The sequence below is a fragment of the Nannobrachium achirus genome, assembly GCF_963921795.1.
Source record: "Nannobrachium achirus genome assembly, chromosome: 24".
NCBI classification, from domain to species: Eukaryota; Metazoa; Chordata; class Actinopteri; order Myctophiformes; family Myctophidae; genus Nannobrachium; species Nannobrachium achirus.
In genome coordinates, this window is record NC_137831.1 from 42,012,910 (window position 1) to 42,032,577 (window position 19,668).

Here is a 19,668-nt window from a genome sequence, read left to right on the forward strand (position 1 = left end):
ATAGGATGTACAGTATGCGATAAGGTCTTGCTGCGCGGTCATTATGGCTTATATGGACACGACAGGCTGATAATTGCGCCGAGGGGGAATTATCAGCCTTAAGTGAAGCAGCAAGACCTTATAGCACTTATTACCCGGCTAATAAATACAATTAATAATTTGACTCAAAACTATAAACAAAACAAAGTATTTCCTTGTTTTCAGACGGCTGAAAGTATTCCACAAGTGTTGCGCTGGGTGTCCCCCCCAGCACAACACGGTCGCCTTGGAAAACAAGGAAGTGCTGATCAAATATAATCCATTTTCTGATACTGCGTCGTCTATTTCTCGCCTCAAATGTTTCTAAAAACATTCTTGAGAGCAACGTTTAGTTGTAAATGACGCTGTGTATTTGTTTACATGGCTGACATGTTGGATACGGCACTAAATTCACGCAGTGCAGCCTAAATACAGCAGGTGCTCTGAGCCGTCGATGAGGCAGCAGTGAATTATAGAGCGCAGCGGTCATTACATGCCTATAATTCACAGCTGATTTCAGCGCTTGACCAATCAGAATAAGTGTTGATAAATATCGCTTCAACTTTGGTATACATGTTTGGTGTGGAAAATAAGCAGTTATTTATACACCATTATAAAATGTAGGCCATAACGTGCTTTGAGGATGCGTAGGGACTGCACCTGCTTTATGTAGCCCTTTATCTGCATCTGTGATTTGTTTCTTGATGTGTTTATAGTTTTTGGTTATATGTATAGCATGTTGTAAAAAAAACTAAAGAAAACATTGCAATCTTAATACAAGTGGACACAGGTACATGTGATCATCACCTTCAAACCTAAAAATCATACAGCCTACATTGAATTAATACTGTATAGAATATCACCAAATAGTAGGCGGGTACCTTATAGTAGCTGGGGGTCTGACCCCATTTTGTAAACACCGGTTGAAATAAGCGATGGAGTCCCAAATAAAAGCCAGGGCTATCATTTGCAGGTGGGCCATTGTTTGTTCAGCCACATTTGGGTCCGTCTGGGCTATTAATTGCAGTTTCTTCAGCCTAATTGGAACTGCAACCAAGTAATGGCCCAGTGCAAGCCTGCTACAAATAGCCACCTGATTTGTTTAAATGGGGTCCAAATCGATTTTGTGTATTAATTAATTAATTAAATGCTACTATTTGATGATATACGGTCGCAGGAAAATGACAGTATGAAAACAAAGCATTTAATATATACAGTAAATGAGGAGGATGACAATTTAGAGGATGACCCTCCCACGGGGCTCCTTCCCTGAAGCTTGCTGAGGGAGTGCTACAACTACAACAGATTGCAGCATTGCACCATACCTATACCTTGTTCCTCCTCTTCGGAGCCGACAACAACACTTTCTTCTGGGTCTGCCCTGCCGATCAGTCCTTATTCTGGAAGATAAAATACAAAAGGAGTTACTATTGCATGTCTGGCCAGCAAAGCTGTTGTACTTGCATCAAGAAACATCTCCTGATTGATGGAGGTGGAGGCAACAATCTGTATAACTGTGGAGCACATCCTTGATTTGTCGTATTTTACATAATTCTACATTGTTGAAGAACTTTGAAGAACTTATACTGTAATATAAAATGTATGTAAGACTTTGATATAAAATGTAAAACCACTAAACAAATGATATTTATTAAATGTAGTATATCATATCATATAATTAAATATTCAGTTTAAATAATTGAAGAATGGTCTTAAGTAATATAAAGTAAACATGATATGTACATGCATGGCACATCATTATCAAACTTGAATCTGAACTTGATTCCAAATGTCATCCGGGATAGGTTCCCCAAATTCCCCCTCCCAGCCTGATCTGATTTTATCCAGAGGTGTGGCCCTTGAGGAGATAACATTATAAATAAAAGACAAAAGCCCCTTTACCTGCCTGGGAGCATCCAAAATAGATTCTAGGTGTGAGTTTGGGAGTTGGTATTTAGTTGCCTGAAGTTAGCAAAGATGCCATCATAGATTTAATTTAGAGAGTCCCAACCTATGCCACATATAAAAGTTTGGATCTGTCCTTGCCAGGGGAAATATGTGGTTATTATATACAGTAGGACTATAGAGTGATAGCTCACGAAGGCCAAAGAAGTTTCTAAGTTGGGTCCATATCTGCAGAGTACTCACAACAATGGGATTAGAGGAACATTGATTAGAAGAGATAGCTAAATTAGATGTAATTAAGGCAGGCCAATAAACATGTATTTTGGCTTTGACTTTACACTTGTCCAGATCGCTTGCTTCCTTTTACCATACCGCTCCACCTAGCCCCCACCCTCGCTAGCCCCGGCCCCCGCTCTCCCTCTCTGTCCCAGGCCACGCTATGGAATGAAGAAAAGGTCCTGCTGCTGACACCATGATGCTTTATTTACCATAGTTCGACTACTTTTTAAATTTGTATTATTATTATGACAAAACACTTCTGTCACAATCAATTTCCGCCACGATGCGACGCATTTTGCACTCTGAAGAAAATGGAATGAAGCAAAACACGTCGCTCACAAACAAGGCGAAAGAGAGGCGAAAAATAGAACATATTTAAGCGGCGATAAAGATAACTATATCGATACTTAACAACAACTGCCGTCCTCCTGTTGTTCTGCTTACGACAACATGACGCTTTATTTACTATAGTTACTTTTTAGATTTTGATTATTAGTCTATAATAAAATACTAAAGTCATAATCAATTTCGCCCACGATGCGCACTGCATGACACTATCATCCTCTTTAGTTGAGAATTTATTTTTATAACGATGTTTTTACCCGGTGAGAATGAGGCTATACTGTAACCATGTTGTCATTTTACTGCTATTACAGCACACGTTTGTTATTTTCTATTGTGCTGTGATCACTTGCATGTAGTCTATAATGTAGAACTCACTGTGTGCGCTGTGTGGTCTGGGACATAGAGGGAGAGCGGGGAGGCGGGGGTGGGGGCCAGGTGGAGCGGTATGGTAAAAGGAGGCAAGCATCCAGATCGGGGTAGTGGGCCGGCTGGGCCCAGCAAATGATTTTAGAGATATTGGCAGCCCAGTAACGGAACTTCATATTGGGAAGGGCGAGGCCACTGTCAGCTCTAGATCTTTGAAGGAATTCCTTCTTTCTTCTTGTCATGTCTCTGTGGGTGGCCTCCAGCGGTTATAAAATGATGCCTCTCACCTGCTCACATCATGGCTGGTTTGATCATTAGGAAGGCAGGGTGAGCTGGGAGAGAGATAGGCTACTGTATTTTGTTGACCGCACTTTTCGCACTATAGCACTTTGACATTTTCTCTATTTGCTCACTGTTGATTTCTTGACATATTTATTGCATGTATTAATTGGATTGTATATTGTAATAATTGGTCGCTGAAAATCAGTACAGTAAATCATTTTTAAACTTATGAGCAATTGTTTTGATGCGAGTGATTTTAGTTTTGTGCGTCTACAGTTTTTATCTCCCAGGCTTAGCCTGCCGGCTGATTAATTATTGGGGTTACAATCAGCCACTTCAAAATGAATAGATACATTTTCAATGAGATTTTATATCAGGCCTAGTAGCCATTTAACACCTTATTGCACCTTAATGAATGGTTGTTTGAATGATAAGCAAAACATATTTTAAACTTCAAAAAATTGCTTTTGTTTTTAATGTAATTAAAGTAGCTATTCTTCATAATAAGTGCTATATACTGTAGTTATAGCAGTGACTGAGACAACAGACTGAAAACCAAAGGGCCATTCTGAGCTGTAAGATGTAGGTCTATGTCACCGGATCAAACTGGTTTTGATCAGTGCGCTTTTCCCCACAGCTCCTCAAAACTCCTCCCATGCTGCTAACATTCTTCTAGGACTCTGTCCCCCAAAGCAGTGGCGTCAGTTCAGCAAAAACTAAGGTATGGCATCGTGACTGGTGGCGTCTTGTCTGTGCAAGACACCTGTCATGGTCACGTGTCACCTGGTGCCATACCTGACACCAGTCAGGTAACCAGTCAGCTGCCATACCCAATTGACGCCTCTGCTCCAAAGTACCTAGTACGGTACGCTACAGTTGAGTTAACTGTAGTACTGCAGTCAGTACATTGCAATAGTTTAATTAATTGTCGCCGTCGGACAGTCGAGAAGGACAATGGACACTAGTATTACAGCACTTGTTTTTCTACTCGTAGGTTTCCCAGAAGCAGTTCAAGGTAAACTTTTTAATTGTGTGTTCAGATTTTGATTTTGTTTATTTTATTTTTTTCTGTTTTACAATGTGTGCAAACTGCAAAGTATTTTCTCAATATGGGACCTATTTGTATTTTACGTGCCCATAAAGCAGTGGTTGCGGGTGAATTTTAATTGATAGATTAATAATATCCATCTTATTAGTTATTCCTGTCATGTTTCCCAAACAGTGCACTTGTTTATTTTATTTTGCTTCTCACTTTTGTTATTTCAAAAATATTTAAAATAATTGTGTATAGCTATAGCAGTTTGTGTTGTGGTATAGAAAACGGTAGACAAGTGATGTAAAGTAACCGCGTACATTTTCAGACTGCAGAAAACCACGTGACGCAGTTAAACTTCGTTCCTGCCCTAGTATAGTCCCACCAGGAATCCCATCGAACGCATCGTAGGCTACAGTAGGCCTACTGTACGATGCGAGGCGTGTGAGCTTGTAGCAGATCTGCTATTTTCAAACATTGTACTTATACTTTTGGTAGGCCTACTTTAAGTATATTTTGATGCCTAGCCTACTTTTGTACTTTTACAGTTTACTTAAGTCAAGTATAGCCTACTATGAATTCCGGACTTTTATGCTACTTGTAGTTATATAGTATTTCTACATTGCAGTAGGCCTATTGATACTTTTACTTACGTAAGTAAAACATTTGAGTACTTTTTCCACCACAGACTTATTTACACCATTGACGGTAGCCTTACATTAAGGCGAACCTGCAGCGACTTCCACATTGTGACGTGGGATGAAGTCGCTGCAGGAACGTCTTAATGTGATTGTGACGGCATGAAAATCAGCTGGTCAGCTAGCAGCAACAACAACATGGCGACGCGACACCCAGTTCCACTGGCTAAAAAGGTGTCCATCTAAAAAAACGTAGGCCTACCAGCATTCGTGGTCAAATGAAAAGAACACACACACTTAAGTCATTATTTGTCTTAATATCTCAAATCAATGCTACATGCCGTTACATTAGCCATTAGCCCTGAATACATGACTCTCATACATGAGAGTCATGTATTCAGGGCTACATTAGCCATGGGCCTACATTGACGGTGTCGTATCTAAACGTAGGCCTACCCCACGTAGTCTAACCTTTTTGACAGCTCCTCCTGGCATTTCTTTTCTTCCGACTTCATTTTATTTCAGTGGTTGCTTGAAAGCTCGTTGTCGATTTTGGATTATTAGCAAAAATAAATACTGGCATGGTGCACCCAGCCAATCCACGAAAATGTAGGCTGGTGACAGTGGTGAGCGTTGTTTCCATGCCTGGCTCCAGCCAATAGAGGGTATGCACGTCCACTGGGACCCGCCCCCCTAATCTAGACTGAGTCAGTGGCAAAACAAACATTGAGCAGCATGGAGCATTGGAGTTTGGAAATGCTAGTTGCAAATCACTCAAGGCCCTGCATACCATTTGTTTCTAATTTGCACATATAGTCCAGTAAAAATAAAGCTGAGGTTGGAAAAAATTCCCATCGACTTTCTATACAGGAGGAAAATACCCAGAAAAAAAATCTGCTTTAAGTAGGATGTGAGGGGTCTAACTAGGGGTTTGTCATGATGCTGAATCCATTACACTCATTTGTTTTGCACAAAAAACATTCATTGGCCCCAGAAAACGCCCACAGAACTGATGAAAAGTGATCACTAAACCATCATTTTCTGGGGCCATTTGTAGCCCAAGGAATGTTTTTTGTGCAAAACAAATGCTTGCAATGGATTCAGCATCATGACAAACCCCTAGTTAGACCCCTCACTTAAAGCAGATTTTTTTCTGGGTATTTTCCTCCTGTATAGAAAGTCGATGGGAGCCCAACTTGATTTGGCCACTGACCCACTGTGGGTATTTGCAGTGAGCAGATGATGGTATATTTTTTATGCTGGCTAGTAGACCTAATTTCCTGTCAGAATCAGTTGAGAAACTAAATAACACAATTTTTTCCAATTTTCCTAGAATTACTAGACTAATAAGCAGGATGTTGTGTTGTAGAAAACAGTGCTTCCAAACTCCGACACTTGGAAAAATAATCACCTGCACAGAATGTCTTGACAGAAAGTAGCTCATAACATGCCTATGGTGGATTTTTAATTTTTAATGAAACAAAAACTTTGCAGATAGAAAGAGAATAATTCAAGCTTTCAGTACAGCTGCAATGTTGGTGAGTTAACTTTGTTTAATACAATCAGATAGGACTTTTCTGTTTGGCTGTATGGGCTGTCAATGGCAGAAATTAGTTGTTTGCCACTCAGTAGGCGTGTTCCCACATAACTTCCAGCAACAGTGATGTCACGCGCATACCCTCTATTGAACTGAAACAAAACGGGAATGACAACAAAAAATGTAAATGACATCTCTATGACATCTCTTCCTGTTTCTAACCAACTTACTCTTACTGTACAGTGTGTGTGTCAGTTTCATGATGGGAATAGGAACCCACCCACTCTCTGAAATCAGGCTAGTTGTTTCCAGGATGAGCGTTTCCCAACCATTCTGAGGCCCTAAGCTAGATGCAGAATAGATATTTGATCTACATTAGGGCAAGGCCCTTCTGGGGGTCCCTGGAACAACATATTTTGAGATGGAGGTCCGCGGCCAAAAATACATATCATTTTAGGGGTCCTTGACATGACAAAGTTTGAGAACCACTGACATAGCAAAATAGGCCAATATTTGTTTTTCTTTTTCAGAAAACTTAGGATTTAGAAGACATTTTTTGAATCTTATATCAGTAGTTCTCAAACATTGTCATTTCAAGGACTCCCAAAATGATATGTAGGCTATTTAGCCGCGGACGGCGGACCCCCATCTCAAAATATTTTGTTCCAGGGACCCTCAGAAGCAAAGATTTTAGTTAAAACACTGAATGTGGGTCTTGCCTTAAGCTAGATGCAGAATAGATAGGCCTAGACGCAGCTCAGACCCGTTGGCAAACGAAAGGTCGCGTTAAAAACGCATGTTTCCTAACCCCACCAGGATTGAGTGAAGACCCGCCTCGCGGAAACGCCCCTCTCAATAATCACTCCTGGAAGTTCTGGCGTTTCCGCGAGGCGGGTCTTAACTCAAGCCTGGTGGGTTTAGGAAACGCGTGAAAAACCCTATCGCGGGAGCGTTTTTATTACAGCCCGGGCTATTAAACTCTGCAAAACTGTTATGTTGTGTGTGTTAATAGGCATATTGAGGACTGTTATTGCGACAATAACAGTCCCCACAATAGTGAAGACACCAGTACACGGTTTAAGTTATAATAGGCAGGCTTCTTGTTTATTTCTTGAGGAACACACCGGTGTGGGTTAATCCACTCGCTCTGCAGGCGAGACGATCTGGCCCCGGCCCCCGACACCGGCTCTGTTCTCGTGCCAAGACAACATGCACGTCCTGCGCAGTATAGTGGATCCCTGCAGGGATCCACTATACTGCGCAGCGTGGCTACCTTTTGCCCTAGTCTGGTGGTGTACTGCGCCCCCTCTTGCCCAGAGCCCGCAATAACAGTCCTCAATGTGCCTAGTAACACACACAACATAACACAAACCTTTGTAGAGTTTAGTCTGGCTGCAACGTGGTGAATTTGTAAAAAAAAAAAAACAGTTACAATGACGGATGCGCTCCGTCTGAGGCAGACTTGATCCACGAGAGGCACTGCCGATGGAGCGAGTTGCTGTGCCAAACGTTGTGAAATTTAGCCAGCTCGGCACCATTTGATTTACGTCCTTGGAACAGTAGCCTATCATAGACATATAAATACACAGGCCATTGCAAAATTGCCTTTTCTGTCTATATTCAACATCCTCATCATACTATTCAGGTTAGAACACAGCTATCTATGGATGTTTTTAGTCCAAACATTAAATAATAAATACAATAATAAATATTATGTAATTCATTGGACCAAAAAACTTCGATTGCTATCAACATTGAAGTTTTTTTTTCTTCTTTTTTTTCTTTTTTTCTTCTTTTTTTTTTTACAAAAGCAGAAAATACAAACAAAATTGGCCTTTGTTCTATATTTTAATCGCATTAAAAGCATAACACTCAAGACAGAAAACAATCAAACAACAGAGCAGTAGGTCTATAATAATATAATGGTAAAATAACAAATCCCTGGAAGGTAACTTTTAATGTTGCCACTCTAATTTGACAACTAATGACAATAACATGACTGTTGATACAAATTGTATCAATGTGCACACAATTTTGTTCTGAACCTCAACCTCATCTCATCCCAAGCTGTACACAAACTAATAGGAAAGATACATGGCATTAATCATTAGTTATGGCAAAGCTAAGTGTTATGAGGTTATAACAATGAAATATCATAATTATGCATAAATAAATATTTCCATGCCACAATTAGTCTCATATACCGCTATTCACTTGTTTCTATGCACTATGCACCTGTTCCTACAGTCCATGTTATAGTACTTACTATACTACTAATAACTATCACCTCTTCCATCTCTTCCAGAGATGATCCTAACACATAATCCTGTAAGGGCCATGGTGGGAGAGGAGGCCTGTTTCACCTGCCAGCTGATACAATCCAAACACGTCCTTCAAGTTACATGGCAGAAAATGGTACCAGGAGGAACAGAGAACATGGCTACCTACAATAAACGCGTTGGCACCATGATCAACCCTCCCTTTCAGGGGAAAGTGGAGTTTAAAGAGACAGGACTGCAGAACAGTACCATAGTCATCAGGAATGTAACCAAAGCAGACGAGGGCTGTTACAGATGTTTATTTAATGCCTTTCCTGAAGGAACCCTCCATACAAAAACCTGCCTCATAATTTATCCTGAGCCTGTATTACATATCACACAATCCAACAGCACAGAGCAGATGGTTGTGTCCTGCTCCGCTGTGTCCGTTCCTGCTCCGACAGTAACTCTGGAGGTCAACAGACAAGTATCTTCAAACTACACCACCATCCATGCCAATGGTACCATCACAGTGACCAGTACTGTCACACTGGAAAGGTTCTGTAGCAGCGGCACACATGTTCGATGCGTTGTGCGACCATACCCTGGGGTTGTCAAGGAACTATCCAGGGTCATCGACAAACAAGACCCCTTTTGTGGTGAGAAATGTTTTCAGCTCCACTTACTGTATTTAAGGTTCAGGTTTACTGGACATAGATGTAGGTTGATGAATTGCTTTATGGATCGATGGAGTAACTAATACTAATTAATCATTACCAATTATGCTTTCTTTTCCCAGATAATTCTCATCTTTCTCATTCTCATCTCACCACAGTTCATGTGGCACTGGGTATTTTGGCAGCTGCCATTGGTGTAGGCCTAATCATCGCAGTTTACAGATTACGCCATCGCAGTCGGAAAACGGTAACAACCTTCAATAATATCATAATTTGAGTTGTACCTGAATAGTCTAATACATAGTCCTATATATTCTTTCCTAACTGCTTGTACATCTTTTAGGAAAATAATGAAGTGCTTTGAAGGAGAATTCAGAAGACAACCATGGTGCTAAGAGAATCTGCACTAAGATCCGCAGATGCCCTCTTAAAAGCCCTAAAAGTCATTTTCATCCATCCAGTGGGAAATCCAATCCGAAACGAATACCGAGCAAAATGAATCATCTTGCTCGTACAGTAGTCTCTCTCTGTTCACATTCACCCTGGACTGCCAGAATCACTCTCCATGCCACAAACATTCTGTGTCAAGTGTCAGTCTTTTACTTAAATCACATCATAATTGACACACTGCAAACAAAAACCACATACAATTCGATACAAGCAAGGGACTCTAGGCACAGAGGTTACAAGAAGTTTTGTCAGATGTTATTTTGTTGTTTTTTATGACAGATTTTATTCATTCAGATGTTATTTATTGCAGATGTTATTTTGTCAGATATTTATATATCATGTTATTTGTTCAGATGTTATTAAGTTCAGATGCAGGGTTCCCACGGTCATGAAATTCCTGGAAATATTTTGAAATTAGATTTCTTTTTTCCCAGTACTGGAATTGATCAAGGGTCCTGGAGAAAATAGCTATACATTGTTTTTGGTTATTGATTTTGTTAAATCATTTACTACCGCCTTACGTCGACTTTGAGAGTTACCATGATTTTCTTACCTTTTGAGGTGGGCAAGTGCGTGCATGTCCATCGTGCATGATCTGCATGCACGCCACGGTCCGTTTGCAGCGTGCACGCTTTATTTTTGATACACTGCCTGTCTTTGGGCATTGCTTATAGGAGTAAGTGACTTGTTATTGCGCTGAATTATTGTTATATAGTCCTGGAAACTGAGTTAAATATTCTGGAAAAGTTTTGGATATCCATTGGTAAAAAATGGGTGTGAACCCTGTATTTTTAGGTCACATTTTATTTGTTCAGAATCCTATAAGGTGGATTTCAATGGGAAAGAAGTATATTATTTCTTATTTGTATTTGTATTTTTGACATCCTGAAAGGGCAGCAAACCACTCCATTCCCATTGAACTGCATTGGTATATATTTCAATTAAAAAAAGAAATGTGGTCATTTTATGTTGCACTTTTAGTCTACCTATGAGAGGGCCTCTCTTTTTTTTGCAGAGATCCGCAAATGGCAAGCAAACCCCTCCATTCCCATGTAAATGCATTGTCAGAATCTGCCCTCATAGATAGAATAAAAGTGTGGCATGACCGTTCCCTAAGGGCATCTGCCTGCATAGGCCTTAGGGAACGGGGGAGCGTGTCGATATTGCGACATAGCATCTGTTCGACGGTTCATTCTTTCGACACGGGTGAATGTTAAGTTAACCAGGTGAAAAGCTAACCTGCCGACGCGGGTGAGTAGCTAACGTGCCAACGTGGTTGAATGTTAACCTCTATGCCTAAACCTAACCTCAGTAACCGTGACGCTGGTGAGTAGCTAACGTGCAGGTTGAATGTTAACCTCTATGCCTAAACCTAACCTCAGTAACCGTGACGCTGGTGAGTAGCTAACGTGCAGGTTGAATGTTAACCTCTATGCCTAAACCTAACCTCAGTAACCGTGACGCTGGTGAGTAGCTAACGTGCAGGTTGAATGTTAACCTCTATGCCTAAACCTAACCTCAGTAACCGTGACGCTGGTGAGTAGCTAACCTGCTGACTCCCTAAGTTGAAATGAAGGGACGTAGAAATAGTGAGATTTCGCGGGGACAATGCCCAGTCAGTGGAAATTTCATAGGAAGGGAAGGAGTGGCGGCAGGGCACAGAGGTTACAAGATGTTTTGTTGTTTTTTATTGCCACATTGTCAGATTTATTTGTTCAGATGTTATTTTTATGTCAGATGTTATATGTCATGTTACTGTATTTGTTCAGATGTTTTATTTATGTCAGATGTTATATGTCATGTTACTGTATTTGTTCAGATGTTTTATTATGTCAGATGCTTTTTCTTTATGTCACGTTATTTTTTTAGATGGTTGGTTTTTAAGATGTGTTGAGATAAAAAAATAAATAAAAAGAAAACTGCCTCAGACACAAGTAGTATCTCCCTCTGTGTATAAGGATGTCCATTTGGATCAATGGTTAAGATATTGGACTTTCAAGCGGGAGAGTTACATTGGTGCTGTGACCCAGGTCGGGTTTCTCCGTGAGTGACGCGGGAGATCTGGGTTTTAATCCCAGACGTTACACACACGCACACACACACGCACACGCATACACATACACTGTAGCCATACTGGTGACAGTATAGATTTATAGTGTTGTCAGTTGACAATGTGTTGATCTGTGAGCTCAGCCCACCTGCTATTTACAGATATAACGGTCACTCAGCGGGGCTCTTCTTTCACTGTAATCAATATTGTTCAGCCTTTTTTCTACCTTTTGTATTTTCATTCTTTATTAAAAAAATAAACCCTATTTATTTAAGGAACCAAAAACAGTATTTTGTCTCTGCTCCATCCTTGGTCAAAGATCATCTGTTATTCTCTTTGTAGCATTATTCCTCAATTTGGAATGTGTTTCTAGTTTGCATTGACAAATGGTTTAATCTGTTGTCACATAGTTTCTCATTAACGCTCTGGGAGCCCAGGCCAGGACTGTCAGTAACCATGAGAGGTGAGGTGACTGAGGGTGCCTCACTTGAGGACCCCAGTTAAACAGGTAACGTGAGACAACAGTGGCTGAAACACATTCTGGACTCGCCCAAAGCCTGATCTGAGATCATGCAGATGGTGATTAAGTGTCGGTGGTCCCGTCAAAAGGAGACATGGGGAATTAGCCATTAATTATAACGCTTGTAGAACCTTTAATTTGTAGACATTGTCACTCTACCTTTTACAGTCTACTATGCACTCTACAAGCATTATAACGACTAGAGGGAATGGGCAATGGACAAAATAAAAGTCCTCTACGAGCTTTATAATGTATGCCAACGGGGAATGTGTGCAGGGCTGTGTACATAATAAGGTGTATAAAAACATTTCATCTATGATTGACAGAAACGCTCTGTCCTTTTCCATGTGCAAAGGCACTCTACTCTGAGATAATTCAGGCCTAGCGCACAGTTGAGGTCTGAGAGAGTGGGTATGTCGGCTCCTCGGCGGTGACCTAGAAGCCACAGCTCAGCAGCGTAGGCTAAGCTACTTGAACCTAGCCTTGTAAACCTGCCTATTCCTGCAATTCAGATTCGATTGCAGGTGAGCACTGAGCAAATAGAATTTAGCTGCAGGAGGAGGCAGTTTACAAGGCTAACTTGAACCAGGTCGTGTGAGGCCCCGTTTTGTGCTAAATACTGTGTCTGTCTAGTAGTGTGTCTGTCTGGGGAGTCATTTAGCCAACAATATTATTAGTGTGGTTGCCCTAAGATAAAGATAAATCCCTAACTTCTGAAAAAAAAGAAAAAAAAAACACTTATCTATAGGCGGCTGCCACTATAACATTACCCTCCCCTGACCCTATAGGGTATGCGTTTGACATCATCATCATACCCGGAAGTTATGCAGTCACACCTACTGAGTGGCAAAAACTCCTTTCTGGCCTTGACACTTTGATACATCAAAACAGAAATGTCCTATCTGATTGCATTAAACGATGTTAAACAACGTTAAACTCACTTTCCCACAAAGGCTGGGCAATATATCAAAAATGTATCGATATCGAGGTATCAACATGCAAGGTATACACATATCGACGAAGACGGCTTGAAATGAGGTATTGGTGTATGTGTCAAATTAATTAACAGACACACTATGCATGCACGTAGCACATGCAACAAAGCAGTCCATCTGTAACCAGGTGTGGTAATTTCAATAAAACCATTGTTGGAAAATGGAAATTGCGCATAGGCCCTCTATTGTAAATAACATTTATTTTCCATAGTTTTTTTTTGTTTGTTTTTCTGTTTCTGTTTTCTGATATCTACTGCATATAGGCCTACTGTGTTCTGTCTTTCATTCAATTTTATATGAATTTAAAAAAGGATCTCAATGCAAACAAGCCACGGCTTACAAGCATTGACCTTGTACCAGTGAACTGTACTGTCATGTCATGAAACTGTACCTTTTCCAGTCAGTGGCGGCTCCAGACAATTTTTAATGGGGGTGCTGGAAGGGAGCTTGGCTGTTAATGGAGGTGCTAAAAGTAGTTGTGGATATAGCCTACCAATTTACGTATATAAGAGCTAAACAAACACAAATTTATTTATCTTTATTTTTGCTAGGCTCCAAAAGCCTATACGTACAGCCAAATATCTTGTGCTGCATTGCAAAATCCACTATTCTGTTAAACAACCAAAAAAAGAAAAAAAGCCTAGTGTACTATTATTGACAAAGCGAATCACTGTTCAATCAGTACAATTCAAGTATTGCATCACAAGTGCTAAGTCACATTAAATAAATGGTAATACCATCAACAAAAGGAGTGAAGTATAGGGCAGGCTATAGGCTGCACACAATGCAGATACTAATTCTATTTGATGACTGAAAAAAATGCTTTGGCTGAGCAATTTCTTGGGGGTGCTATGGGCTTCTTCCTATGCAAACTTCTAATAAATATACTTCAATCAATCAATCAATACATGTCTGTCCGTCTGGGATGGCAGCAGTGTAATTAGTTGTGTTTTGCTGTGATCTAGGCTACATCATGCATCCTCTTATCAGGCATCCATGATTATAATTACATCTAACGATGCTTCTCCTCCATTCACGTTTGGTGAATGTAGCCTTGGCCAGGAAAATTTGATGTCTTCAGGCGGTAACCATCGATCATCAGGTGTTTCGACCCGTGAACCGCTACACCCTCCTGATGGCCGGGTCGGCAGTGGTGGCCAAATCACTGCCCATCTCCTCCTCCTGGCCAAGGCTAAACTCCCCTCTCCTGCTCTATTTGTTTTTTCCCAACAAGAGGCTCCTCTGGGGAGGTATTGGGTGGGTCCCTCCTGAGGTCTTGAGGTGACACAGGTGCGTGGAGTTCTCCAGTACAGTGGGGTTATTTCTGCCTGGAGTTCTCCTTCGTCTCACCAACTCACCAACCAATTTGTGTGCTGCACCTGTGACCCCTCTTCTCCACACTTGGTCCTGGCTTGATGTATCTTTTTTTTTTAAAGATTTGTTTTTTTGGCTTTTTATGCCTTTATTCGACAGGACAGTAGACTGACAGGAAATGGGGAGAGAGGTGGGGAATGACATGCGGCAAAGGTCGTCCGGATCGAGAATCGAACCGGCGACGCCAGCAGGCATCATAGCCTAGTATATGGTACGCGCCTTGACCACCAGGCCAGCGGGCGCCCCAAGCTTGATGTATTTTTACCTTTTGCGTTCCTGCAGATGTTCTCGCAGTGACACTTTACTTCCAATTTATCCCCAGCTGATGTTGTTTAGGTGAGCCATCTCATTAGCTGTGATTAGTTAAGGACTGTTACTGTTATGTTTGTATTGTTGAGTCTCACATACTCCCCCCTTCTCGGGAGACTCTGAGGGTATCTGTATAAATGTCTGTAGCTTGAGTTGGTGCATGAGGTTGCTAACCTCATACACCCATGCCACGCCAGGCTCTTCCTGGTGGTCATCTGTCTCTCCAGCGTCACCGACCTTCCTCGGTTTCCATCCAGACTTTCCTGGAAGTCACTGGTTGCCCAGATTATTATTCAAACACTGACTGAGGCCTGAGTATACAGGTATGTGTACTCAGTAGGCTGTGTGTTTGTTCAGGTTCAGGTTTATTGTCACACATATCCATAGAAGTGATACAATGCTTGTGCCAGGAGCACTCTCAGCCTTATTACACAAAGACATGGTCACAGTGACCGATAAGAGTGTGGACCCACATACCAGTACCATGCAGGCCACACAAGACAAGTCCCAACAATGACAATACCATACAGTGTAACAGTGTACAATTAAAAAATGCGTACAGTGCCCATGTTTACCTATGTTTCACTTTCAGCCCTTCGTTGAGCAACCTGACTGCCTGGGCAAAAAAACTAAAGAACTTTGATGCTCTGGTAACGTGCACAGGCATCCACACTGACAGGAACTCTGACTCTTAACATTCATACACTCTCAGTTAAATTAACACTCAAGACTTTAACCCTTAACATCTGATTCAGAACAAAACGCCATCGGACATAAATACCATCTGGTCTTTAAAGTGAAATATCCCTAACAATACCATATTCTGCACTTCCTGTTTTTTGTTTGTCGTCAGCATCCATTTCTGACTAATGAAGTAGGATAGGCCTATTCCATAAATGTTAGTCAGATACATTTGACAGATGTCACGTTATTTTACATTGGATGTTATTTTGTCTGATGTTATTTTTCCAAAATTTGTCGTGTTTTATTTCAAATGTATAATAAAAAAAGATTTGTTAGAGCCATATGACTCACTTCCAAGTTCAAGGCCAAGGTGGCTTGGTTATTTGTGTAATCAGCGATAGGCCTAGGTGTTGTTGAGTGGAGAGACAGTTTTTTGACTGACTGTGTCACTGTTAGGCTGGTGTTCTTGGTGTTTAGCCGTTTAATTTATTTCTTTATTTGAAAGTGTAAGAATAAAATATGTTTTGTCGAACTCTAATGGACAATAGTGTCAAGTTTAGGACATTGACACTAAGATTTACTTAAAAAAACGAGGAATAGTTTAATTTGGCATTTTACTACTGTACATTAACATTACCATTATCCATGCATACATATATTGCATGATTGTAAATAACTACCGGTAGGTAGGCTACAACCATACTGTATGTAATACTCATCTCTCTCATTCAAGTCAGGCCTAATTATGGCAGCCACCTCCAGACCGAAGAGGGCAGTGAGTGTTGTCACAGAAAATGAAAACGGTAATAACTAGGATTAGGATTATAACATGGATTAATTAGAATGCACTTTACATTTGAACAAATCAAAAGTGCTAACAAGAAAGTAAGCATTGCCAAGTATTATGTTAGGTCATGTAGGCTATGGTTATTTGTACCAGACTCATTGATGGGGTTGTTTTGTGCCAATTCTTTATTTCATATAGCTTTTCTTGATATTTGGACTGACCTTAAATGTCTACCTTAATTTCTGCCTCCTTGCTTCATATAGCCTATTCCTCGCATCACAAGACTTTCCACCGCAGAGGAAATACCCAAACCCTAACATTTAAAGTGTGTGTGTGCGCGTCTCTCTCTCTCTCTCTCTCTCTCTCTCTCTACCCTTTATTTTATAGGGGAGTATGAGGGCAAGTATGAGTGTCTGTTGTTGTTCTGCTTTTGTTTGTATGTTTGTAACTGTGTTCTTTTCTTTATTGTTTGATATATGTCGTATGTGCGCTCATCTGTTGTATTTACCACATTATATGTCATTGCCTTTCCTTGTTTTATATTTTATGGTTGTTAGTTATACTTTGATATGATTCTCTACAACAACAATAATAATTGAAAACACATGGACCCCTCATGTACTGTAGGCTTATACAGAAAACAGCATATGCAGACATATTCGTATGGCGATTAGGTGACAATTCCAGTCGAGGACAGCCCTACTATGTTCAAACATAATGTCAATATGTTATTTCTTTTTTTTTACCATAGAATATAGTCGAATAGAATTATATACATTTCTGTTACATAGTTTGAATGATATTTATTTATGTTTATAAATTGTTTATATTGTGTTATTTTCATCTTAATATGAGTATAGGCTACTGTACTGTGTCGCTAAAAAAGATTGTTCTGGTCTTCTGTTCTGTCTAATAAATGCTATGGACAAATAAATCTAACATGAATTAAACAATGTATTTATCTTTGCAATTGGTTTACAAAATTGAAGTATATGGTGGACATGTTGGATACTCTGACAAACCTGACAATAGAAATGATTGACGAGACAATAAAAACAAGAAACAACACAGTTATATTGCTTCCACCTTTATTTGGTCATATTTTATGACTTTTCATGGTGACTTGAATTGGAGAACTTATTCAGCGGCATCTTTTCCCTGTAGAAAAATGGGAATATACCATTAGATATTCAACACTAATCTTTACTTCAATCTCAGTTAGGCATGAGACGATATGAAAATGTCATATCACGATTATTGTGATCAAAGAAATTGCGATTTACGATATTATCGTGATAATCAAAACCCCAACATACATTATCCTGGGGCAGAACATTTGCCAAAAAATAGCAGATCTACAAGCTCACAACGCGTTGCGTTGCAACACGTTATACCAACACCTTATACCGATAGAGGGTTTAAATGGTACCGGATATGCAGCTCAGAAAATAAAAGGTGAATTGATCCCAGTGCATGACGGAGGATGATATCACGATGAATTAAGTGTTTTTTATCACGATAAAGGATAATATCGCTTATCATCCCAACCCTAATCTGAGTTAAAGATAATCATCTTAATAAACCGTCATATTGAACGTAGCGTTTACCTTGGCGTCACGACTTTTGGTTCTCATCTTGTTGACCTGGGATTCAGCGATGTCGGCGCGCTCTTCCGCCTCTTCCAGCTCATGCTGAATCTTCCTGAGCTTGGTCAGGTGGGAGTTGGCTGCCTCCTCCTACAACATGACAGAGATGTGGTTCAAAGCCTCGGTATGTGAAAGGAGCATCTTGCATTTATAGACAATTTCAGGAAATTGTAAAGTGCGTTTGTGGCTAATGCAGTACAGCCCACTGTTTCCCAAGCAGTGGGTCGGGACCCATTTGTGGGTCGCGTACACATCTGTATGGGTCCCTTAATTTTTGGTTACTTATATTTAGTTTTTAATTATTTAAAAACAAAAATATGATGATTTTTTTTAAAACAAATGTACTGTTTTTTTTTCCCAGTAATTTCATGAAGAAAAAAAATAACAAAAGTTTAAGAAGTAGTTAAAATAGCTGATCTACAAGCTCACAACACGGCGTGAAGCGACACGTTGTGAGCTTGTAGATCTGCTTTGTATCACGGGCAAATGTCTAATTTCTCATTAGGGTCTCAAGCTAAAAAGTTTGGGAACCACTACTAGCCCATGTGGCGTGTTAATGGGTGCCTTGGGACCACATGAACGAGCATGGACAGGTTCTCATCGGAACGGTGCGATCATGTTTGTGTTCTTGATCGGCACCCGAGCAAAAATCGCAGCTTAGAAGAAATAAAATCTATTGCTGTCCACTTTTACAATTTTGCCTGAAAGCACACTGCCTGCGTCTGCAGCATAATGTGCATTGTTGTGGAACAGCTCGCGGTGCGGAGGCCATATCAGCACAGCAATCTGGAGATTCCACGTGCCGCTCGTGGAAACAGCGATGATGGACACGGAAACATGCTCCGCTGTTTGTCATCTTCACAAAATACCAGCTTCTACCACTTTTTGTGGTCACATGTTCAGATACTGGATTCTGATTGGCTTAAAACAGTGGTAAATCAGTCAACAACCTTGAGTGGGCTCATGGACCCCGCCCACTGTTGTGTTGCAGTTGTAACACGAGATTGTAACTAAATAACCTTGCAAGTTACAACTGTGTTTTCTTTCATTTAATATGGTAGAAGTGGTAGAAAAGCAATTTACCATTCGAGGGTCGTGGGTTGTTGGCTGATTTACCACTGTTTCAGGGTTGTTTGACAACCCTGAAACAGTGGTAAATCAGCCAACAACCCACTCCCTCTCATGGTAAATGGCTTACTTTGCTTTTGACATAACTGTGATTCCTATCATGTCTTAGTTACACAGAGCCAGCGGTACTATGTCCATGGCAGCCACAAGTGAAAATGCATCACCATGTGTTAGTCTTACCGCTTCTTCCGCCGACCTCTTGTAGCCCTTCACCTTCAGCTGCAGCTTGTCTACCAGATCCTGTAGCCTGGCACCGTTCTTCTTGTCCTCCTCAGTCTGAAGTCAGAGTGAATTCATAACTTTAGTTGTATTGTCGATCGCCAAAGTTGGATTGTGTCAATCTATTCATGTGGTCAGAGGCACGATGGTGGTCATCAGTAGAGATGG

The 19,668-nt window shown here is 40.6% G+C and overlaps 2 protein-coding genes across 2 annotated transcripts in view; one reads left to right on the forward strand and one right to left on the reverse strand.

Annotated features, from left to right (window-relative positions):
* Positions 1 to 8,740: 8,740 nt before the first annotated feature.
* Positions 8,741 to 12,305, forward strand: LOC308280313 (OX-2 membrane glycoprotein-like; the record flags this gene model as incomplete). The annotated part of the gene is made up of 3 exons (XM_080720575.1): positions 8,741 to 9,320; positions 9,497 to 9,585; positions 12,249 to 12,305. The coding sequence occupies 3 exons, from the start codon at positions 8,741 to 8,743 to the stop codon at positions 12,303 to 12,305; spliced, it is 726 nt and encodes a 241-aa protein (XP_080576701.1).
* A 5,339-nt stretch (positions 12,306 to 17,644) lies between these two features.
* The window catches only part of LOC308280314 (myosin heavy chain, fast skeletal muscle-like), a gene marked incomplete at both ends in the record, with an annotated part of 34,317 nt that continues 32,293 nt past the window's right edge, over positions 17,645 to 19,668 (reverse strand). The window contains 3 exons of the mRNA XM_080720576.1: positions 17,645 to 17,665; positions 18,115 to 18,243; positions 19,462 to 19,557. Coding sequence (XP_080576702.1) covers positions 17,645 to 17,665; positions 18,115 to 18,243; positions 19,462 to 19,557 — 246 coding nt within the window. The remainder of the gene's footprint in view (positions 17,666 to 18,114; positions 18,244 to 19,461; positions 19,558 to 19,668) is intronic.